The sequence below is a fragment of the Oryzias latipes genome, chromosome 13 (genome assembly GCF_002234675.1).
Source record: "Oryzias latipes chromosome 13, ASM223467v1".
Classification (NCBI taxonomy): Eukaryota; Metazoa; Chordata; class Actinopteri; order Beloniformes; family Adrianichthyidae; genus Oryzias; species Oryzias latipes.
This window is the reverse complement of record NC_019871.2, coordinates 23,246,979-23,271,760: the sequence shown is the minus strand read 5'-3', so window position 1 is coordinate 23,271,760 and position 24,782 is coordinate 23,246,979. Positions and strand designations below refer to the sequence as shown.

The 24,782-nt window shown below is 37.7% G+C and overlaps 1 protein-coding gene and 1 long non-coding RNA gene across 2 annotated transcripts; one reads left to right on the top strand and one right to left on the bottom strand.

The window, feature by feature from the left end:
* The first annotated feature begins 716 nt into the window (after nucleotides 1-716).
* On the top strand, nucleotides 717-20,267 carry scn2b (sodium voltage-gated channel beta subunit 2). Its single transcript, XM_004075776.4, has 6 exons — nucleotides 717-983; nucleotides 14,952-15,118; nucleotides 15,197-15,413; nucleotides 16,897-17,089; nucleotides 17,561-17,622; nucleotides 18,631-20,267. Exons 1-5 carry the CDS (start codon nucleotides 902-904, stop codon nucleotides 17,562-17,564), a joined length of 663 nt encoding a protein of 220 aa, XP_004075824.1. The 5' UTR covers nucleotides 717-901; the 3' UTR covers nucleotides 17,565-17,622; nucleotides 18,631-20,267.
* LOC110016248 lies at nucleotides 2,045-22,421 on the bottom strand. The gene is made up of 2 exons (XR_002291563.2): nucleotides 21,876-22,421; nucleotides 2,045-2,433 (listed from the first exon to the last, which is right to left on the bottom strand). It is a non-coding gene; the product is annotated as an uncharacterized LOC110016248 (long non-coding RNA).
* Between the last annotated feature and the right edge of the window lie 2,361 nt (nucleotides 22,422-24,782).

Below are 24,782 nucleotides of genomic sequence, written 5' to 3'. Positions count from 1 at the left end.
TTCCGCCTGTACTTAGAACATGTCATGTTTGGCCTCACCCACTGTCCATCTCATAAAAAAGAACAATTATACATCATTAATCTCTTATTGTTTTCATGCAAATGGCACATTCATAAATCCAAAGTTACCCCTCATTTTCTATCTTTATCAATGAGTTCAAACAATACATGAACACAAAAAGAAACAGACAATAAGTAAGCCATTAAAACATTCAATCTGTGGGTCAGTTTCAATGTCTTTGTGTAAAATGTAATAATGACCCCCTGGTTTGTTCCTTTCCTGTCGCTGTCTGTACACTGTGGTGTATTGGATTGTTGGTTTCAATAAAGTTTGGGGAAAAAAATTATCAGAGGCAAAAGGTTCTGTTTAATTTCTTGTTTGTCTGCACGACAACCTGTTTTTTTCTAAGAACAGTATTCTCATTGAAATGAGAAACATACACCGCAATAAACACATGATTATCTAAGATAATTTGATATTTAATGATATACTGGAAGAATAATGTATGAAAAATGTTTTAAAAAATTACAAATGATCAAACATAAGGTGTCCCTGTCAGTTTTTGCTTCTGTCTGCGTTAAAAATGTGTTGTTTTTTTAGGTAATTCATCTGTAAAAAATCAGTTTTGTACCATCATTATTACAATTCTTTTTTTTTTTTTTTGTATCTTCCAGAAGGGGAGCCACCCTCCATCTTATTCTTCCAATCGCCAAGGAGCCGGAAACCATAAAACCAACCGTCACACGGCTACAGACACTGCCAGCCATGTCCTTCCTCTGAAACAATAGTATTTTTTTTTTTAGCGTCAAAGAGCAGACTTGCTGCTCTTTTTTACATTCATTACCCCACACCTCTTCCAGAGAGAGACAGCAGTTGTTGTTGTTCATTTGTAGGCAGAGAGATGTCTTCAGTCGGGCGGGAGGGGCGGACTGGCGTTCAGCTGCTGAGCGCGCTGCTGCTGCTGATGCTGATGCTGCTCTCTGGTAAGACACAGTCCAGGCTCAGCGGATGCGGGGATCATGTCTCATTTTCTGCTTCATCCGAGTGTTTGTGTCGCATTCATGTGTGTGTGTGTGTGTTTGGGGGGGGTCCAAACCTAACCACCACAAGCGGGTCACCCCCCCCTCCCCCCTCTCTCTCTGATGGTCCGTCAAGGCTTATTTCCGGTTCATTTTAATGCCAATTATCACCGCTAATCAATCAAATAGCGCTTTTCTATTCTGAAAATCACAAAAGGAATAAATCCCACCTTCTGGTTTAAGCCCTAAATTTACAGGATCCTGTTGTACACAATCCACAAAGTGGATCATGACGCACAAAATAAAATTATTAGACAGGCAACGATTTCCCGAGCTGAAATAATAACATAAAGTCCCCTACACTAACATTTGAATCAGCAATCCCTCAATGAGAATTATGGGTTAGTTGTTAGCCAGACATATAAATAAGCCAGCTTCCTGCTACTTAAAGCCTGTAAGTGAGTTGCAGCATCTGCATCCCAAAAGTGTGTGTCTGGACTGAGGGCATTACTGTCGACTGGACTTCCTGTCTGCTCTGAGATGCTAACAGTCCCTTCAGTGTTTGGAGCTTCTTGTTTCCTCAGATGAGACACTGTGAAAAGAACTATTAGTGTGCTCTTATTCTATCTGTACTAAGGAATTATATGCATTATTGTTGTTGTTTTGTTTGTGTTTTTTTATTGGTTATGATGATCAAATGGGCTTTAACTCGCATGGCAAGATATTGTTGCTAGATGAAAAAAAAAAAAAAAACTGAGGGACTCAAAAGAGTATTAGAACAGAAGATTGACTGAAGACGGTAAATGTAAACTACCTGAGAGAGAAACAGCTGTGGAAGATTTGAACAAAAGCCTGGTGGACAGTAAGGCAAATGAGCAAAACCTGAAAAAAATCTTGAACAGAAAAAAGAATCTAAGTAATGGAAATGAATTGCAGAACAAAGTACTCGGTTTAAATTCACACCTGCTTCTGCAGTGATCCTGTGGGCTCTACCTTTGAAAGCTTTTTTTTTTTTTTACTTTCCATTTGTGCAGAACTCTGCAGAGTTTCAGTTTTTACAAAGCACCACTAGAGGGCAGCAGCACAATTAGATAAAGAGCCAGTGATGCAGTGGCATCATGGGTATTTAATAGGGAATAACAGAGACTGAAGTATTCTTGGGTGCAGACGTTAAATCTTGTTAAGTGAAACAGGGCTTGTAGTGTATAAAACATCAAATGAAAAAAGGAAGAAATACTTATATTTGAAAATAGTATAAAACTGTGTCCTGGATATTGCATAGTTTAGAAAAGACAGTGTAGTACTGTGATTTAATTATTTATTTATTTATGTTTTACCAGAGGTTGATGCCTCTGGTGATGATGCCGTCAGCCTCCCTCCATCCTTCACAGCTGCAGCCAGTTAAAACACCGATCTGTTACAAAAAAATAAAAAATAAGGAGGAAACAGTTAATGGGATTAGTTAAACTAAAATTTTGATCATAATTGATTCCTTTTGTTGCATAGTTTTTGTTCTATTTTGGCTGTAGTCCTTAGCTTGATAAATACACATCCGCAAATTATAATTTAAAAATTTTCAATGCTCCGGGTCCATGGTGTGAACAAAGGCTTTGCTGGTTGTCGAGCTTTTCTGCAAAAGAAATGCAGACCAAAACTGGGAATTTGCTTACTCATGACACGGGAGCTTTCCCCCAGTATAAGTGCAGGGATGTTTAAACTTTATGCAAGGAGTGCAAGTTAGGTTGAGGTGAAAATGCATGAGATTCAGTGATTTAGCCGGGCAGTTTTTAAACACAATTTAGAAATGTAAATTAGGAACCTCAATTTAAAATAAGCTATTAAATAAAGTAAAAAAAATGTTTCAATCACTTTGATCTATTGTAAAATAGTTCCCAGTGGTCTTTTAATTATGCCCTTTCTTTACCAAAATCAAAACATCTGTTTACATGCTCTCCCGCTTGCTTACAGACCCTCAAAACCCCATCATAACATTACCAGTGTAACAAATAAGAAATGTTGTAAGAAATATTGGAGCTATCCAGCTGTACCAGCTCAGATTAGGAAACTAAAGATGCACATGAGTCGTCTACAAGTGGATGCATCAGAATAGAGCAGAGTGGAGTGTCGCCATTGTAACACCTACATCACTTTTTTTTTATCTGCTCCTGATTCACAACGATTTGAATAAAGAAATACTCAGAAATGCAACTTAAGCTTAATTTTCTTTATACATGTCCTTCAACATGAATAAAACGCCACAAGAACATGTTAAAAACACCAAAAAGACGATTTTCATTGGAGTGGGTCTTTAACTATGTTTAGGTTCAGTCTAAAACATAAACCATTTATATTCTGAATGGGTTTTAAAGTCATGTTAACAGTAAACACATAAAAGCTTTATTATTCAGAATGGGAAAATAAATATTGTCATAAATCACAATAAATCAATGTGTGTACAGTATTTCAAACAAATCACTACACTACACTACTACAGTTTAAACCCCACCATTTGGTGCTACTTAACTGTGGATTTGAACCCAGTAGCCTAGTCTTTGAGTGGACAGTGTATCCTCTGGCCACTGTGATATTTGGCCATTCCAGCATTTGCTGTTGGAGTCATTCTGAATGATTTTGTTTTTTTAGGACAAATGAAGATCAGTGACCATCACAAGATATCCGGAGTTGGTCAAGGAGTGCAAAACCCTGCTCCGCTAATGGGTTTCTTTTAGGTGGACCTCCAAGATGAATGTGTATTTGAAATCCAGCTTTGCTGCTTTCAGAGTGGTTCATTGTGATTTCGCCCTAAAGGGTAAAAAATTCTCCCCGTGTGCCTATTCACACTGAAGTGGAACCCAGAGTAACCACCAACATTTTTAATCCAAGCTGAGCAAACTAGGCAGGCGATCATGTACCACTAATACTAGTATTCCTGTAGTCTTGGTAATAGCCTTTAGTCTCAGTAATGGTAAATGGTGTATACTTGTATGGTGCTTTTCAACCTTCCTCAAAGGCCCAAAGCTCTTTACAGTCACAGTCCCATTCTCCCATTTACACACACATTCACACACTGATGGCGACTCCGCTTCCGAACACTGGCGTCAACCTTCCACCAGAGCTAAGGTTCAGTGTCTTGCCCATTTACACTTTGACATATGGGCGGGCAAGACATGAATCAAACCTGCAATCTCCTACCTTTAGCAAAACCCTGTGTCTAAAGGTCATCTCACACAGCCACTACGTATGTTTTGCCCATATTTCAGGGATGAAAATTAGTCATACGTGAAAATACGTGAGAAAAAGTGAGAGAAGTTGTCCTTATTATAAATTTTCAGATGTATTAAGAATGACCCACGTTGAAACCACAAAACACGTATGAATAAACCATGCAAAGAACACATAAATCCGCATGTGATTATTGCGCAATTTATATGAAATTTATTAGTGATTCGAGGATCAGTTACGTAATTTAAGCAAAATATGTGCACCGAATATACGCTATTAAAGGTAAACATCTGCGGTACTTGCATGAAAAGTCTGTTAGACATGAACAGCTGTGGAAAGCTAAAAATTTGCAAATGCATCTTGCAAAAATTATGCAGAATTGCATAAGATATACTTAATAATTGCAAATAAACTACATTTAATATGAAGACCCATCAGCCGAATCCCTCAACAGACATCTGCGCATATCTACGAATAACAAACGCAAGAAACATTTATGAACTACGTATATCATGCACGTATCACCAAAGACCAAAAGACCTCTGCTGATCTCCATGTGCATTCAACTAAATTGAATTTGTTTTAAATTTCTATCCGAAAAGCCTATCCAAACAAGCTTTGCATTTCTCTTTTGTTGGATTTTTTTTTAACGCTAGTCAAACACTTCCGTCTTTGGTACATCATGTCCTCACTGAAGCCTCTCAGAGCATGACTCCTCCCTAAAGTGCTGCTGTGAACTGCTATCATCATTACAAGTGGATCTAGCATTTTGAGACTCTGGGACTTTACTTAAAGTAATATTACAAAAGTGTACAATATATTATAACACCCCCGTTTGCTCATTAGTCTCAATGAATGTCTCAACAGACCAACCAAATACCATCACAGCTGTCACAAAACGGGCAGATGGCTGGTTCAAATCACAGCAGATTTTACTAGCACAGCTAAAAGTCCACAAAGCTAAATCCGGGTCAGGCAGGCAGAGGTCAATAATAAGCATGAGAACATCAGAGAAGACACAGGAGTACCGTATTTTCACGACCACAGGTTGCACTTAAAGTCTTAAATTTTCTCCAAAATGTACAATGCACCCTATGATGTGGTGCGCCTAATATGTTGTTGTGTGACTTCAGTAAAGAGGACATAGGACAAAACAGCATGAGAACGGTAAGGACGGAAGTGTGGGCGTGAAAGAAGACACACCCCTGAATAGTACAAAGGTGCAGGTATGTTCATTATGCAGAACAACATCGTTTTGGCAACCCTGAAAATTCCTTCTGCAAAGAGACATGCTTATGAAGCACAGTTTAAGCTATCAGCTATGCGAGGGAACATAGGAATCGGAGTTAAGAAGAAGCAGCTGAGTGTCCGCGGAAACGAGGCGAGGTGGCCCGAGTTGTAGAGACCGACTCGAGCGATGGACTAACGATCAGTGAACAGCTGGGAGAAGCGTCTCTAAAGTCACCATTCGACTGAAGGCAGTGGCGCTTGCAGAGGAAATGAAAATTGAACAATTTTAGGGTCTTGGTGCTTTCGTTTTATGAAACAGTGCCATCTTTCCATCCGGGCAAGGAGTATGGTGGCGCAGAATCTTCCAGTGGATTACAATGAAAGGCTGTCAATCTTCCGCTCCTTTACTAAGACTGGGAGGCATCGCCGGGCGAGTTACGCCACAATTTGTGAATGGATTAGTTGCACAGTTCTTCTAGCTTTCGCAATAGCCAGCATCATTCATGAGGAGTCGCACAGCAACGAGACAGACTCTGACAAAGAAGAAAGGGGACCTGGCGTGTTTGATAAAAAAATTAGCTCAGCTGTTCATTAGAAGATACAGAAGATGAGGCCTTTGATGGATTTTTTTCGATGCTGATTGATGACTGAAAAAATACAAAATAGATCACAACCAACTCAGTTTTCCTCCCGCTGCCTTTTTTTTAAACACAAACTAGCATGCACGTTTTACGGGTATGTTTCAACGTGCCCGCGCCTTAAAACCCGGTGCGCCTTTTGTATGTGTTAAAAACAGAAAAAAGCACCCATAACTGAAACTGCACCCTTTAATCCAGTATGCCCTATGGTTATGAAAATACCGTAGTCAAGATCCAGGTGAGATTCAGGGCAGGCAAACAGAGACAAAGCAGAGACAAAATGGGGTCAAGTCAGGTCAGGATATAACACCCAGTAATGCAGGCAGAGTGGCACAGACAATACTTTGCACTGAGTGAGGTTCAGTGCAGTGCCTAAGTATGCTGTTACTGAATAAGAGACAGGTGTGCAGCACTCAGAAATTGCACGCTGGGGTTGCTGGGGATGTAGTGTGTCTAGAACTCGGCTCCCACCAGTGACAAGAGGGGAAGACAGCTCTGACTTCTGACAACAGCATCAAATTTGTAGTGGTTTAATGATGTTCTATTTTTTAAAGAGGTCAAGCTGCACATTTTCAATTTTAAACATAAAGAAGAGAAAGTCCTAACAACACGTTGGTTAAACACGAGTAAAAATATCTGGAAAAATGACCAAAATTCTCTGCCAAAACTTTAAAATCATATATTAGGACGGTGTCAGTGAAAAGACAAGTCCAGTATAAAAGTAACTTTTTGTGGAATCTTTTTTCTGCAATGATCTTGCCTTACATTTGCTGCAAAGCAACATGAACTAGAGGGAAAATTTTCAATTACATTTTTAAACATGAAACTCTTCAATCAGACTGTATGACCTAAGAGGAAGCAATTTTCTTTCTAAATGCAGAACAGTAGAGTTAGTAAAAGGACAAAACATTACTACTGTTATTCTTAGCAGTTGTAGTGAAATAAGGTCAGCTCACTGAACAGTTTGTCCCTGTCTGCAGTTTTCTTTAGCAGTCTCTAGCTGTAGCTCTAACGCCGCAGTATATGACAAATGCTCTACGCTCACACTACATTTTTAACAAGGCTCTGATGTGAATCCTGTTCCGTTTTTCTCATATCATAATCAGAGGAGAGTTTTTCTGTACCACAGGTTTTCTACAGCTCCCCAGGGATCCCCCCAGCAGTCATATTTTACCAGTTAGCATATTGGCCTGCAGCTGCTGCAGTTTGTAGGATGCAGCATGATTTTTAGAGCAAGACAAATGTTAAAAGCAAGAGTTAAACATGACCCACAAAAATGGGCATAAAACTACCCAAAGAAAGAAGTTGTAAGATCAAAACTTGACTTATGACCTAGTCACATGCACTCGTACAAGGGTTTGCCTTACGGGTGCTGCATGTTTTTGGGTTGTCCGGGTATGTAGAGGGTCGTAGACAGGTATGACTGCATCTTAACCCTTGTGCTATCCTAGGCACTTTAACATTGGGAGTTGGGTCATCTAGACCCACTAGACAGTGCTCTGAACCTTTTTTCTTCAATGATTTGTGATCTTCACTGGTGTCCATGGATTACATGAAATCTTTCCACCTTTATCCACCTTTGTCATGTTAGGAATAACACGTCAAAGTAAGGGTGGGGACATCTAAGATAGCACAAGGGTTAAAGAGAGTGTAGGTGTGTCTTGCAGTATGCCTTGAGGATTGTGCAGCCACCTTAAAAAAAAAACTTATGATTTCTTGTGCGCGTTAAGTGCATGGTGACGTATTCGTAAGGTTAATGGAAGTTGCATGCACTTTGACATATGGGTGATGCTGGCGTACGGTACCCTTTAGACATCACTGTAGTTTTTGGTGAGGTGCGCTCACTAGCTCCTTACTAACAGCGTGAAAATACCGAGCACACGAAGTGCCTGCCTAAATTACACTATGATTGCCTAATTTCCTAGTTTTGAACAGTCAGGCTACACACAAAGACTGTACACTTATCATGTAAACAGCACTAACAGGCTATTTGTTTTGTGCGTAGGGTTTGGGGGATTGAAAAATTAAAAAAATTGTACGACATGCCAGTGTCTTACCCACTTCACTCTTACTTATCCTTACGTGTTGTTCAAGCTTTTGCAGCGACCTGCAACCTGCAGCATGTCCGTAGAAAAACTGTGCAGGACAATTTTTGTACTATGGGCTCTAGGGCTGGGAATCACTGGGTACCTCACAATACGATACGATACGTTTTGCGATACAATGCTCACGATAACGATATTATCACGATATGGCTATAATGTGATAATCGATATATATCGTCTCTAACAATTCACGATATATCAAACTTTAAGAAAGAAGATCTTGAAAAACTGCTTTTTGGAAGATATTTCCCCATTTATTTTTAAGTTTTTAAACACAACAATAATAAACAACTTGTGTCCTATTTGGTGTAATGAATGACAGACTCTTGTGTAACATAGCTGAAATCAGTAATACTCTGTCTTTGACAAATGATGAGAATTTTCATTTGGAAATATCTGTAAAAATTCGGTTTAAACAATAGTGAAAATTAACAGCAGTGCCCTTATTTGGTACAAAATTGCTGTAAACAGGACAAAAAATAAATAAGTCAAGTAGCTGCCAGGCACATTGATAATAACTTTTGAAAAACAAAGCCATTGTTATTGCATTATTTAAGAAAATAGCTGTAAATCAGATATTAATCCTGTGAACAAATAATAGTGTTTTTGTTAAAAAAAAAAAAGTGACACCATTTAGTGCAAATGTGGTGTAAACAAAAATAAAAATCTCCCAGAAAAACAAAAATCTGGTAGCTAGGAACTTTCTTTTAAGTTATTTAAGACATAAACTGCTTTCAAAATAAATTACCAGGGATAAAATACTTGAACTTAAAGTGCATCTAAAAATAAAAATCTTTGTGAACAAAACGTTTGGGGAAAAGCTGCATGTGATGTATGTTTATATGTTCATGATTTTCTTGAGAACCACAGGCTTTTTAGCGTCAAGATGCCACTCATCTACCGCTGCTTTGAGGAGAAGGGGGGTCTAAGGGGAAGGGATGCCACTCTTTCTGCCGTTTCCATCTCAACTATAGCTCTGGTCTGGGCGTACAGTGCAGGGATAATTTCTTCAGTATTTCCGAGAGGGAATGTCAAAGCGTGGCTCTAATGCATTCAATGAAACCAGAAATGCCTCGTTCTCCACCTTGCTGCAGGGACGGAGCCCCTTGTACATTTAAACAGCAATCCCATTTGTTACTGCCTCTGCTCTCGCAGAAGACTGTGGTAGCTTCGCCTGGAAAAAGGTATCCACGGCGGGCTGTGTCGGCTTCAGGCCAGCAACAACCACGGCTTTTTCACACAACTCCGGGCGATGCAGCTTCAAAGCTGCCGGCGCGTCTTTTAACTTGCTGCTCTCACTATTCTCCTTGTTTTTCCCCTCTGCCATTTTTTTTGAATATGTATTCTTCGTCCATCCGCGACAGCCCCTACTTACCCTCCGAAAAATCGTCTTACCAAAGAATGATTAATGTAACGTTTTACAGGGTCTTCAAACGTAAATAAAAGGTCCATACTCGATGAAGACGCATCGAGAATCAATCGCAGGACTAAATATCGGGATATATCAACATATCGAAAATTTGGCACACCCCTAATGGGTACCTAGTAGACTACAGTCTCAATAGGTAATTTGTCTTGTTCAATCAATAAAGTTTTAAAGTTTAGGCCAAGGTTTGCCCATTGTTCATCCACAAACAGCCCATATCCATTTGTGAGAGCAGTTGTGACCAAGGCTTTACTGACACCCTTAAAAAGCCAAGATTCTGTATAGAATTGATTATTATTAACTATTAAAAAAAACATATATATGCATGTAAAAAATAAAGGTACATGAATTCCATTGACAATTTTACTGCTATTGCTAACAAGTCTGCCATTTATTTTATATTTTTGTCAAAAAAACACAAAAAGAAATAACTTCTCCATCAGTGAAGCCTACTGGATCAAACCTCATAGACGCTTTAACAACGATTGTAGAGTTTATATATATATTACTATCTCACAGCTTCTGATGGAAGATAGTTCTGTCCTGGGCAAAAAAACAAAAAAAACTGTTTAAGCGAAACAGGTGACACACACAGGGAGCCCCATTTCCTTTTAGTGAAGGAGGGACATTAGCTTGTGTCATATGCTATGTACACATTAGGCATGTGTGGCACGTTCAAGAACACGCTAAACGGGCATTCCTGAATGCACTTTTGGCATATAGTGTTCACAATGGACTGCCGCCTACCCGATACTACCGCTTGTACTCACAGCTGGAAGAGGCTTGGTGGAAAGTGTTGAAGTGTTGCAAATCTCGTGAATCTTGCTACAGCTTCTTTTCTTTCACAGCTCTATTCCGATATAGGAAAGACTTGGTGTCATGTAATTACAGCCGGGGCAAAAACCGCAATTATTAATGTCTCTTTCATGATCAATTTTCAAAGGTTTGGCACATCCGTGTTTTGAAAAAGACGCTAACCATAAGCCATTACCAAATCTGAGTCCCTGATTGGTCAAAGTTCAACTGGTTTAACTTATAATGCACGCTCAATTGACCCACATTTTGTACATACTGTAGAGCTCAAACATGGAGTTAAAAACTTGCATGGCGACGCGTGAACATGAAAGCCCGAAATGCGCATATTCGTGCGTTTACATAGACTTTTCATTGAAAGCAGTTGCTTGAAACTTGCTGATTTGTAGTTTAACTCCCTTTAGATGACAAGGCTTCCTATTTATTTTTCTTTTGCTTCATACTTAAAAACTGCTCTGTCTCTGTTTGTACCTCTTCAAATATATAACAATGCAAAAATATTTTGCTTTTTTTATATTGTAATGGTTAGTTATATGTAATGCTTAGCTGTATGGGAACCATGTATACTTTAGACTGGCAACTACCTAAAGTGAAACAGGCAGATGCAGCCTTGCAATGACACCAAAGGACACCTTCTGTGTCTCCCATGTGCAGACAGAGCAGCACATTTGTAGAACTGGTACGATAACACACTATGTGCTGAAGTCAGGCAAAAGCTTTTTTTCCCTTTTAACAAGAATATAAAGTTATTTCCATTGTTGCACAAAGTAAAGACTGTAGCATACCTGCTTTTACTGCATCCACAAATGAACTTGTAGGGCTAAATACAAAACAAGATTCACAGCACAAAGAAGGACACTCCAAAGCCAAACTAGTAATGGATGAGGTGGTAGTGGCTTGGAGACAAGAAGTGCCAGGATAGAGGCATGATTGGAGGCAAAGGAGGTGGACAGAGATGGGGAAGGGAATGAGGGAGGGGCAAAGAGAGGGAGGTGTCGCATAAGGGGTGCTTCACTGCAGTATTTCATCTGTTAGCAAGTCTCTGCATCTGCCTCACTTTTTCACTAGCCACAGGACTGCTGAGTCAGCAGCAGCACGAGTCTGTGACAAACAGTCATGCTGCACATCTGTGTGTGCTTGACCAGGGGTAATAGAGGCAATATGTCTGCTGCATCCGTGTGTCAGTATGGGGTGGACATCTTGGTCTGCATGTATTGCTGTGCAGATCGGTGCATTTGCTGGAATGACATTGACATATCACAGTTAGCAGGGTGAACTCACTGCTGACACTGCTCACCTTGTGGGAAGGTGCTCGTGTATGTGAGAGCTGCGTCCACACACCCCAGCTGCACTCTGGAATCACTGTATTGTGAATGTATGCATGTGTGTAAATTATACAGAGTGGGTGGAGATTAGTAAGTTCTGTGACGTGTGTGAATGTGTGTATGCAGTGCAGAGAGGTAGGCCTGTGGAGTGGCGCAGCAGCAGTGGGAACGTAGCCAGAAACGCTCGACTGCAGAGAAAAGATTGGTGCAGAGTCCCAGTGCACACACAAACTTGCACATGCCGAGAAAAAACGCACAGATTCTGTCTGAGAAAGCCAACGCCATGGAGTGCTAACTTTTGCACGGGGGAAAAAATATTGACATGGAAATATTGTCCGATAGCTGTTTTCTCCATTTAATACAAAGATAAATCAACTGATTCCGAAGATTGATGGATGAGGTTATTGAAAATGATCTCACAGGTTCCCCATGGTGTTGTTGAAAACCCCAAAAAAGGAACGTTGACTTGAAGTTAATGAGAAAAAGTAGAGGATAAGGGCTGCTGTAACCGCTTTGGGCCACATCACAAGATTGTCTACAAGAATATTAAATAACGTAAATCAATGAGGAAATAGTATTTATAGTCAACTCTGTTTTGTATACTCCTGGCATATTTTGGCTTAAACTTAATTGGATATAAGCAGCAAGTTTCTTTTTGATTTAAAATTGCACAGGTGTCTCCGAAAGGTAATAAAAGTCAGCTTGTGTGTGCATTTGAACAAAAAAGTAATAAGTCCAGAATTTGTCTTGGGTTTTAATAAATTTGGGGTTGACTGATTGTGGCTGGTAAACTGCAGTGGAATTGTAAATATTAATTTAGGTTGAAGCATAGACAACCATACTCTGCCACTATGCCAATCATCCCAGACGCATCTTGTTAGGTTCTGAATGGGGAAATGAATAATACCCATATTTACTGAATTTGCCTATATGAAATTGGTTTGTTTTAAATTAAAATAATCCTATTAAAAATGTTTGTAAGTCTCCTGCATATACGGTATATTTATTACTTGCATAACATTGAACTTATTAAATTAGGAGTCAATTAAAATGTTCTCTTTTGAAACCAGCCTCCAGTGGTCATTTGAAGGACTGCAGCATTTGGTAACTCTTTATTGGATGCATTAAAGATGCATTACTCAATCTCATAGAAAACTGCTGATGTTCTAATCATCATATAAACCTCTAGGTGGTATAGTTTGAAGGGCAAAGATACATTGTGCTTTTGCTTTTTTATATCAGTTTTTCATGGTATCCCAGATGGAGTAAGACATATTCAAGGGTATGAGAACAAGGGTGTCATACTGGTGCATTCTATATTTAGAGCGACAAGAACATTCCACAGTTTCTTTAGATTAAATTGTGTGTTAACAGATTGTTTGAGTTTTTTTGTGGTTTGATCAATTTAGGCCATACAAAACGGTAAAGGATATACAATATGTGTAAAGAACATTCTTGATCAAATATCTCCTGCTTGTGCCAGGCTCCAAAATGTGACAGTGTTGATATATTGTACGATTGAGATGTTGAAGGGGGAGTAAGTTTTCTGTCAGTGAAACCTGCACAAAACAGGTACATTTGTTTGCCTCTTTTGTAAACTTTAAATAAATATTTGTATAGGTATAAATATTAAAACTCTGGATTTGATTGTAATTTTTAAGCTAATTACTTGTTTTGCGTATTGTGTAATGAATAACAATAAAAAAATGTTTGTTTCTTTACACTTCCAGAAAATCAAAGCAAATGTTTTCAAGAACACTGTCATATAAAACTCATCTTACATCTTAAACTGGTAAAACACATGAACTTTTGCATACATCACTTTCGTGCTAAACTTTGTCTGACTACTTCATGTCCCCTGACGAAAACTTGACAGGAAGGTAAGTATACATAGAATGAGTTAAACAGGAGGTTTCTGGCATACCTTATTGACCCTACCATACCTAATACCACTAAATTAATAATGCCCCTAAACTATCAGATGCTTCAGCTATAACAATATAATAATAACTATTTACAAAGCATGGACATACAGAACCTTGGTATCTGTACCTCCTATTGTACGTCTTGCATTTATGGGTTATTGTAGCATCACTGTATTATCATGTACCCTGTGCAGAAGCCTATGCAATTATTTGACACCTTTTGTTTACCTATTGCATTGAGTCTTACGTAAACTAAATATTTCTCTATTTGTTTTTTATCTGATTTCCTAATTATATAAAGCTTAAAATCTGTAACCAAGTTGTCCCGGTGGAAACTCCTTCCAGTGCTACTGGCTACAAACCTTGACATATACACATACACACTGAGCAGATATTTACTTTACTTTTTACTTACAATTATACAAATTATAAATGTAAGTTTAATTAGATGGTGATCAATAAGGGGCTCTTATTAAAGCAAAGACTGGACTCATTTTGGTTTGCATGTGTATACCCCGGTTTCCATGACAGTTGACCAATGTTAACCCTGAGCTATAAAGCAATGAAAAGGAACCTTCTAGAGATTTTGATGTAACAAGAATTCATTAGTGCATAGTTGTTCCTCATTAATGGTGGAAGTTACATAAAAAATGTAAATTAAAAAAAAACCTGCAATAGGCTAAATCCACAAAGTAGTCATCTTTATACTTTCACAATTATTATAGATGTTTCAAGGCTGAAATCTACACACATAATGCTCTTTTCTGAGACAAACATTAACATTTTTACACTTTTCTCTCGTTTAAACTCTCCAAGTTCAAACCTTTGTGGAAAAATAAGTCTAGTACTATTGAATAAAACCAAATAATGTCTCTTCTTCTCAAGTTGAATGTATTCTGCACTCTACAGGGGACCCAGCATGGAGGATATTGAGTGACAATGATCTACAATCAATCAGGACACGAAATAAACTGAAAAACACACATGCAAACCCACAAAACTGTGAGGCCACGAAAAAGTGAACCCATTGTAGTGAGGGACAATTGTATTACAAAAGAATAAAAACTTTAATGAAATGTCTTCCTCTATGACCATTTTCTTGTTACTCAGTGGTAGCTTTTCCTGATCGGGGTACCTAATTCTTCAAAACATGTAAAAATACTCTACTTTTTCTATGTTCTGGTTCCTATTAACAAGCTTACTTTTTACATATATAGCATTAACAAAGGTATTGCTTTTCTTTTACAGGTTGTTCAAGCATGGATGTTCTTGTACCAAGCTACATCACTGCACGCAATGGAACAAATGTCCGGATCCCATGCACATTCACGTCCTGCTATAAGATGGACCTCAACAAGTTTCACATGAACTGGACCTACAAAGTAGCCGACAATGAGAGTGAGACTGAAGTGATGGTAATGTGTTTTCCAACTCTAAAATCTCATCTACAAAGTCTTTAAAGTCGGTTCTAAACACTTTCTGTGTTTCTATAGTTCATGACCTACGATAGAAAGAAAGGAATGATTCCGTTGACAACGGACCAGTTTGACGACAGAGTTGAGTTTACTGGGAACTTGGACAAGAATGATTTGTCAATCACCCTATCAAACATTCAACCAGAGGATACAGGGTTTTACTTCTGCCACGTGTTAAACCCTCCAGATCGCATCCACGGAAAGGGGACAATTCATGTCAATGTGGTCAATGAACGTAAGTCACTACATTTTTTCACAGAATGGGATTTGACAAAACGCTTTAATTTACAAGAAAAGTTTCTATGATTTTTTAGAGTTTTGCGATTATGCATAAAGAATCCAAGAAAACGGTAACTAGGACTGGGTATAACTGTCAAATATACTGAATTGATATTTAATCAGTTAATTTACAAAGTGTCAGTTCTCTATGTTGTCTTAAAGTGCTACCCAAAAAGATAAAAGCACTAATATTAAGCTTTGTAATCACAGTTATTATTCTAATTCCAAAAGAGCCAGAGCCAACACTTTAGGTATCAGATTACATCAATGGGTTTCCTGCGTAATCCCCTTAAATAAACGGTGACATTGGAGAGGAAAACTTCTAAGTTGAAAATGTCTTAAAATATTTTTAGATTTAAACATTTAGGATTCAATTTGGTTAACGATCAGAGTAAATATTGAGTATACTCATTTTTTTAATGTTCATATTAAAGCCAATTTTGTCTTGACTAATTGATTAAATTGATTCAGCTGTGCTTTGTAAATGGTTTCAACTATAAAAGCAACAAAATTAACAACAAGGGAGTCTAGGTTTACTGATCAACCAATCATTTCTTGCAAGATAATCAAGTGTAAATTAAATATGTGTACAAACAAAGAAGTAAACAAGAATTAATGACAAATTCAGTCACATTTTAGTTTCCTAAAGTTCAGCCCACTGTTGTTTTTTTACATAGAAATAATCCAAACAGAACTTTATTAGAACATTCTACCACACTGGATCCAAAATCCAAAGTGTTTCCATTGTACTGTAATTATGGCTTTGTCTGCTATTACATGTGTGTGTTGTCCATTGTGATGCACTTGATCGTTTTTAAGTTATAGTAAAATAAACCTTTCATGTCTCAATCCAAATGGTGTTTTCCAATTTTGAGTCAATTATCGATTTATCTCATATTTAAAATTTTTAATGGTATTAGTCAAGTCAATTTGATTCTGCCTCAGACAGATCATTTGATTAGATCATGGGAACAGAAATAGATTAATTGATTAATCGTTACACCCCTATTGAATAAAACCACTGTGAACACTTAGAAAATAAATCAAAAGATGATTGCACACTTAAGCAAAATCATATCTAATCACAGAATTGTTTCAAATATATGCATGAAGTTGAACTACATATACATCTTTGTTAGCGATGTTGATGTGTTCTTGCTAAATATATGATTTACTTGTGATGACTTAGCTTTTCACTTATTCATGATAAGCATGAAGTTGAACTTGGTTTCTTTTAATGTCTCTTGCTTTCGTCCGACCTCTCTTACTCGCACACACGCACACACACACATACACATGCACACACACGTAGCACAAGCCCAGTCAGCAACACTTTACTTATTTCCACTCTGTTTAATCTGGCCAGCTGAGCTTTTAGCCAGCATTGCACTTGTCTCCATTCTTTGTCTACAAAATAGTTAACCCTTTCCTTCTCTTAGTTCCTCCTCCACGAGATTCAACTATCGCAGTTGCCATTGGGGCATCGGTGGGTGGAGCGTTGGCTCTGCTGATTCTTTCCATGGTGGTGATCAAATGTCTTCGCCGACACCGCAAACAAGAACTAACTTCAGAAGAAAAAATGGAGGAGGAGGGAAAGCTGGAAGCTGAAGCCGTGGCGGAGGAGGGAACCAAGTAAGAAATCTGACTAGTGTAAGAAACATGGAAGGCACAAGCAGCAATTGTGAAAATTGATCAATACCCTTAATCAAGTCCTTACATTTAATTTCCAAATAGATTTAAATAGATTTTGGGAACTTCTATGATTGTTAATGTCAAATCCTGCAATGATTAAGATGACAAAAGGGGTTAAATACACCATTTAATTCAGCTTTACAGAACCACTCTCATAGATTGACAACACTCACATTTTGTCAATCTATATATCTACAGGCAGTAGTTGTAGCTACAGTTAAAAAAGGAGCTGCAAGCTTTAGAAAACTGCATTGTTGTCTCTTTAGCTGTGTTTATCTAGTGGTGGGGGAAGAGAACTTATGGCTCAAAACCCATTGTATATATAATATTTCTTGTTCTTACCATGAACTGAATATTTTAGCATAATAATTATTTCATTTTATTGATTCTTAATTCTTTTTTTTTCCAAAGATAACCACAGCACCACTGACTGGCTGGTGTCTCGGTCACTCACACTTTCAACAACTCTTGTGGTATATAACATTTTTGTACAATCTCTTTTAAGTTTTGATGCAGTTGCATACTTGAAAATAAGACTAATCTTTAGTGTTTTTACTGTTTTTATGTTGGTAACAGTGAATTTTGTATTTTTCTTAGTACCATTTATGTTTGGCTAATATAACTTGAAATAGCTGATTAGTTGAATAGATTTAAATGCAAGTTTGTAACTAGATTAGGTTTTTAAGTTTTCTGGGCACGTAGAGATCATAGTCATAGAGGGTCATAGAGAGGACCGGCAGCATCATACAGGTGTATTTTGCAGTTCCCTTGAGGCTCATACGACTACCCCAAGGGACGTCATGAAAATGGAAGATATGATTGTCGTGCGTGCGGTAAATGTATTGTGAAATATTCATAAGGATAATTTAAATTAAACGCACTTATGATATACAGATGATGCTGCCATACGGTCCCCCTAACGCCATACTAGTCATTAGTAAGATGCGCACGAGTACTCGCATCCACAGGATGTGAACGATACGCAAGTGCCCGTAGGATATCCACTCAAACCGCACTCTAATTGTCTAATTTCTAACAGTCAGGATGCACGCAAGGAGCATGCACCTATTACGTAAACAGCAATAACTGATTCCTTGCACAGTGCACAGGATTTGAGGGGGTTGAAAAAAATTAAAAGATCCAGACGACTCGCCTGCGTCTCACCTACTTCACCCTTACTTTACCTTGCGTGTTATATATGACCTTTCACCTGCACCATCCCCGTAGAAAAAAATATCAATAAAAATTCTTGCTCTACGAACTCAAAGAGCGCTTTACAACCTTGATACTTCATGCAGGCCACCTGTGTGCCCCGTACAGGTTTGTCGATTTTTCATCCACCGACAGCCTGTATCCACCCGTAAGAGCAGTTGTGACTAAGGCTTAAGGAGCAGGGTTTGTTTGTTTGTTTGTTTGTTTGTTTAAAGCCCTGCAGAAATTTATTTGATACTTACTGTCTTGCATTCTGTTTTCTCTTTCAGAAACCAATACCACATCTTCAATGACATGTAGTAACCACTGCTCTCAGATCAGTGTCCACAGATATATTTAAACACTTTGCATGCAAGTGTGTCTATGGAATCCTTGCAGGAATTATCGGTCTGAATGCTGAATCATCTATATACATTTTTTTGTCTGTGTTAGGGGTGTTTTTTCCCTACAAAATGTAAGGGATTAACAGGTGTTTCTTTGTTTGGAACTACACAGTAGTATCAGCAATATTATATATGGCTAATAAAAGATATAGGTATATCCATAGCATATTTTATGACTGGTTACGGTTGTGTGGTATGACCTGAACACTTCATTCACAGTAAATTTAAAAAAAATGTGGAATATAATTGTTATTTTTGCTATAACCATTTTACAATTAGTTTGGTACTTGATAAAACAAATCTATATCAACAACTAGATATTATTATTATTTATTTCAGTAGAAAAAAAAAATTAAGTGGAGTTTACTCGGATGAAGATGTACCCATTGTGAAATCAGTGCACACTGCCTTTGAGCCTTGTCCTTTTGTCTTTTTAAGTGGATTCCATTGTCATAATTAGTCAAATTCACCAAATAAGCTAAATAACGTTTACAAAAGCCAATATTGTCTGCTTTGCTGGACAAGATTCTCAAACATTTCTTAAACATTTATCAGAACAACTGCCGTACACAACCCACCGTGAAAGCCAGATTCAGTTTGATTACGTGGTAAAAGCACTTGTGCAGCTAATCTCACTCACTTTGACTATTTAGGCTGTAAAACAGAGGAAAAGACCAATTTTATTGGAGACTTATTTTTTTATGACAAACATTTACTTAACATGATCCTCAAAAAATGTATCTAAATGTTCAGTTTCTGTAACTAACCCAAAATGTGCAGACACATTGCAAGCTGGTTCCAACCTGCTGACTTGTTAATTGTATGTCTTTATGAAAAAAATGCTCTAAGAAGCAACCTTCATAGTCATAAAACTATGTACAAAAGTTTGTATGTGACTTTGTTGAGTTATTATGTTTTGTATTACTAATAAATTTATACTTTTGTTTTCTAACTTTACAAGTAATGTGTATTTCCCTGAAATACTCAAAGTACCCTTTCATAATCTCTTTTCAATGTTTATTATTGCACAGTGCCCTCTTTGGATCAATAAAACTCCACTGTGGTAAAAAACAAAACAAAAAAACAATCAGCTTGTGAATAATTACAAACATGGCTTTAATTTTCAAGCATGTTGAATGGAACAATAAATATCAACCCTGGTTTATTGGAAAAATCTGTTTCTACACTGTTAAGACACTGCTTTTTCTTCCGTATCATGCATGTTTGTGTTGCAAAATTGCAGAACCTTGCAGCATGATGAGGGCAGCTTATTTAGAATGCTGTTTTTTTTTTTTTTTTATTTAAAGGAAGGCTTGTTTTTTGTTGACGGAATGATAGCTAAAATGTTAAGGAGATATATGACTGTGCCACAGGCCAACAATGTGCTTTGAATAGTTGCTGTTGCATCACTCTGAATGTTAGCTAGCACCAACTAGTGCTCACACTGTGCTTCCTCTGATCAACCAGTTATTGTCACTTTATGCATTTTAAATAAAGATCTGTAAGATAAATGTGTAAAAAAATTGTTGGTGCCTATTCGTTATTTCTTTAACGTTATTTTTCTTTTAAAGACTAATAAATGTTTTAAAATACGAATAAAATACTTAATATTGAAACAGCTTTTAGCATTTGATTTATGTTTTACCTTTCCTAATGAAAGTCATATAACAGGTCATCCTAAAAATGCCACGTCTATTCTTTTATTAACATAACTTTTCCAAATTTTACAAAACAGTAGATTATTCCTCACTGGAATAATGTTAAATATTAATCTTAAATAGGCACTGTTAAGCGGTAGCACATTAGAAGGATTTCAAACAGTCAGCGAATAAAAATCACCAGTGAAAATTGTTGAAGCTGACTCAGTTCACTTTTGTGTAATGGGCAAAAGAAGACACTAAATCAGCAAAAAAATAAAAATAAGTGCAGATCAAAAATGTAAATGTTTGCGAATTTTCTGTTACAAAATGTCAAAATATATTTAAAAGAGTGTGTGCGTGATGGCAGCTGAAAGGCAGCAAAATCCGATCTGTGTAATGAATGGAGTTTCTTACATTTTTCTTGCCTCTCGAGCATAACACAAAAAATTCTGCTCAGGGGCATGTGGATGCAATGTGGAAAAATCGGTGCAATTGTAAACTTTCCGCATTAAAGCTGCTTATTTCGTCTTGAAGCTTAATAATTTGGTGCTTATAAAATTACAAATCCAATAAAAAAAAAAAAATTGAGTAAACTACTCAGAAATGCAATGTACTGGCATTAGAAAGTGCTGATGTCCTATTCACAGATGCATGACAGGCAGAGGGTTGAAACATGCAACAGTTGAACATGACGGTGCTGTAATATTACTGGGCTACACACACCATTCAATGTATATGTTTGTAAAACTATTTTAATATGACTTCTGAAAAAAAAAAGATATAATTTTAAGATACCAAGCGTTATTTTGTACTGTTGCACAAAAATCTGATGTCTTACATTGAAAAATAAAACCATTGATGCATGAATTTTAGAAAAAAGTGATAAGAAAACCAATAGATTCAGTACACTTACAAAACAATGGCAATTCTGTGAAAAAGGTAAAGGTAAGTCAATGACTTTGTAGTTTAAAAAAAAAAAAACTAAAATTGACAGAAAAACTGCAAGTATTAGTGACCAATATTTAAAAAAATGTATTTCATGCCATAGACTCTGAAAATTAAGAGACTTGATAAGAAACATAAGATGTGATAGTCAGCGAAAACAAAAACGGTAAATCAAAAACAGTAAGAAAGACATCACATAGAATAGGTGTTTTTACATGTCCTAGTTATAGAGCTGCTCGGATCCAAACACACACAAGCGCACAGACAAGGCACTATGACACTTGTCCTTTTTCCTTAGTAGTTTTTGTCATTTAACCCTTTTTGCACCCTATTTTTACAAACATTAGTCTGCAAATGGAAGGAATTACTACAAAGGTTGTCCACAATTACTTGAGTAAAATGCAAGTAGATCAAAAAGTTTAATAGACTATCAACATGAATTTCTACTGTTATGACACTCTATTGACAAGAAACGGCAATATTTAGGGACTGATCTATGTGTCTATGAGTTCTGCAGGCCCGCCCGTAACTTTAGATGAGACTCACCTTTAGATGAGCACTGTCCTCCACCAGAATGGAAAGATTGATGGACAGACACCAACACAGAATGTCCACAACCAGCGACAACAGCAGGAAAGGAGAGGAAAAGATGGAAAGACCTGAAAACAACAAAGTTGAATGTGATGTCAAAAGAAAACGAGGAGGAAAAAAGTGCATGGAGAAAACAGAGACAGCCAGTCGGAGAGGCTTTGAAGAATTGAATGGCAGATGAAACAGAGAAGTAAAAGCTGGCCCACCCCGCTTGTCCTCGTCCAACCGGGTACGTTTTGAAATCCGCTAACTCACCGCTGCAAAGAGAAATAGTCAGAGAAGAAGAGGGAGGGAAGAGACCAGGTCGAGGAGTGGGGTGATATGGAGGCTAATCAGTGGTAAATGGAAGAAGGAGGCATGCAAAGGGAATCCAGGATCTGGTGATCTTTGAGGAAAGTAACTGGAGTCAGCCCAGCTCAACTGTATGGCTTCATTGCAGCATTTCCCTGCCTTGGCCGTCCCAGAAACAGATCCTCCGCTCCCTCCCTCTCTGTGCCTCCTCTCACCTCCCTCTTCTTGCCTCCTGTCATCTTGCCTCGCTCTTATGATACTCCCCCTCCGCCATCTCTCTGTGTACCCCAGTCCACCTTTTGTCACTAAACCCACCTTGTATTCTGTTTACCTGAATGCCCCTACCCCCTAACCCTCATCTTTTCTCCTGATCTTTTTAACCCCCACCCTCCTATCAATGCAACATTGTCCTCCTCCCTGCCCTCTATAAAAAGAATCCAAGGTCACCCTGTCCAGAGACAGGTGTGCAAGCACGTGTGCTCGTATCCCTGTGTGCATGTGTTGCCTTTTTTCTGTCTACATGCTGAGCGTCAGCACAATAGGCTTTATTTGACCTCCATCTAGTACATTTGTGCAGCCAGCTGCCTTAAGGAACATCACCAGAAACACATACAAATTTGAAAAGGACTTAGCAGAATAGAATAGAATAGAACAGAATAAAATAGAATAATCCTTTGTTTTTATAAAAGATCCTTTAGAAGCGATTCTTGTTCTGCTTGTAGTTCTTCAATATTTGCTTTTGGACAAAGTGGCCTTGGTATGAATGCGCTGGAATGTACTCAAAAAAAGAAGAAGTTTAAAGTTTAAAACATTTTTCTTTTAAAAAATTAAAATTTGAAGAGTTCTGGCAGCTTTCTTCAGACATTTTGGAAACCAGTTTTGTAACCTGTCCAGTATTGATGGATCACAAAAACTGTTGTATGTTTAACCTCCTGTTGCAGTGTGAACGTCTCACTCCAATCATCTTTTGATCTGTTGTAAAAGCTTTCCCACTGGTCTTTTATCTATCATTACGTCATTTTTAGCCTAAATCTAAAAACCTGTGTTGTTTTCCAGGCCATAGTTTCTGCAGAGCAACAGACGTTCATTAGAAATGCATCTCTGAGTTGTTGGTGGGACCGTTGGCATAGAGTAACCCTATCCATCCTCCCTTCACCCATAACTGAGAGATCTTTGTTTCTACTCTCTCCTGCGTGTTTGCGGCACATCACACCCCCAAGCTAATATACCCGTTGCAACAAAATGGCGAGCAACATTGGAGCTATCCAGCCACACCGTTTTTAGCCACATGTCAGCTCAGACGAGGAAAACAAAGACGTAAATGGATCTAGTCGTCTGCATGTGGATGGAGTGGATGGAGCGGAGCAGGGAGCTGTGGCCCACAAAGTCTATTTCTATGTAACAAATAGGCTCTTTCTCTAACAGCAATTTTTCATCAGCTCCTGATTCACAACGATTTGAATAAAGAAATACTCAAAAAAGTAAAATGTTAAAAACACAATTTTCCTCAGATGGGTCTTTAAAACATGTGGCTAAATAAAATGGAAAACCAAAAAGTGATGTGAAGTGTTTTGTGAGATGCAAAACGATCCTCCATTAATGAGAAAAGAGGCATATACCGTAAGTAGCACGAGGCAGAGGAAAAAGTTGGTGCTTCATTCGCACTGCAGTCAGAGCTCAGGAGTGGACCTCAGCTGTGACCTCCATGTTGACAAGGACACTGCTAACATTAACGGACCAGTGAGGAAGTCATGAATGCTGCAAGGAAGCCAGGCTGCACATTGAGCTCATGATCTTTCAGTGCTGAAGGCTGAGCTGAGAATGATGTGAGGTAAGAAAGTGTGAAGGCCAGACTAGTGTCTGTTGTTTACAAGTGAACAAGGAGGTACACAAACTAGTCATTCCATTTTAGCATCGTGGAGACACTGTTTGAATGCTTTAGTGCATGAGGACAACGTACTCGTTTGTTTATCTACTAAGAAAGAAAAAACAGGGAATAACTACAAAAAGGCTTTCCTTTCAAAATAAAGTAATACATTTTAGTTTTTCACATCCAAATCAGAACTTACATTATTGAATCTGAGCATTTTAGAAAGTAGTTTACTGGGAAAGTAAATGCTCTCAGTTAAAGCTGCGAAATGCATTAAGGTTTTTTTTTAGCATTATTTGATATAGCATATTTTTGTTTGCAAATTTACAGGATCCACTTTTACTATAACTAACTATACTAACTCTATAAAAACTGATGTTTGTTATTTATTTTATGTAATGTTTTTTTATATTTGAACGTAAGTACATGTAAAAAAAATCCTGTTTTAATGTCTAAAATTGTTTGTTAATGTCATAACAGACAAAAAACGAATACCTACTAAAAAAAGTAAATACATTTCAAAGATAGAAACATTACATGTAACTTTTTAAAAATAAGAATTGCACATCTTCAGAAGCAAACCCCAGAATATAATTTATTTCATGCCTGCCTTTTTTTTACATTGAAGAAAATAAATACATTTGATTTTTGTTTCACATTTTTGCCAACATGGCAGCAGTTTATTTGTATTTGTATGAAAT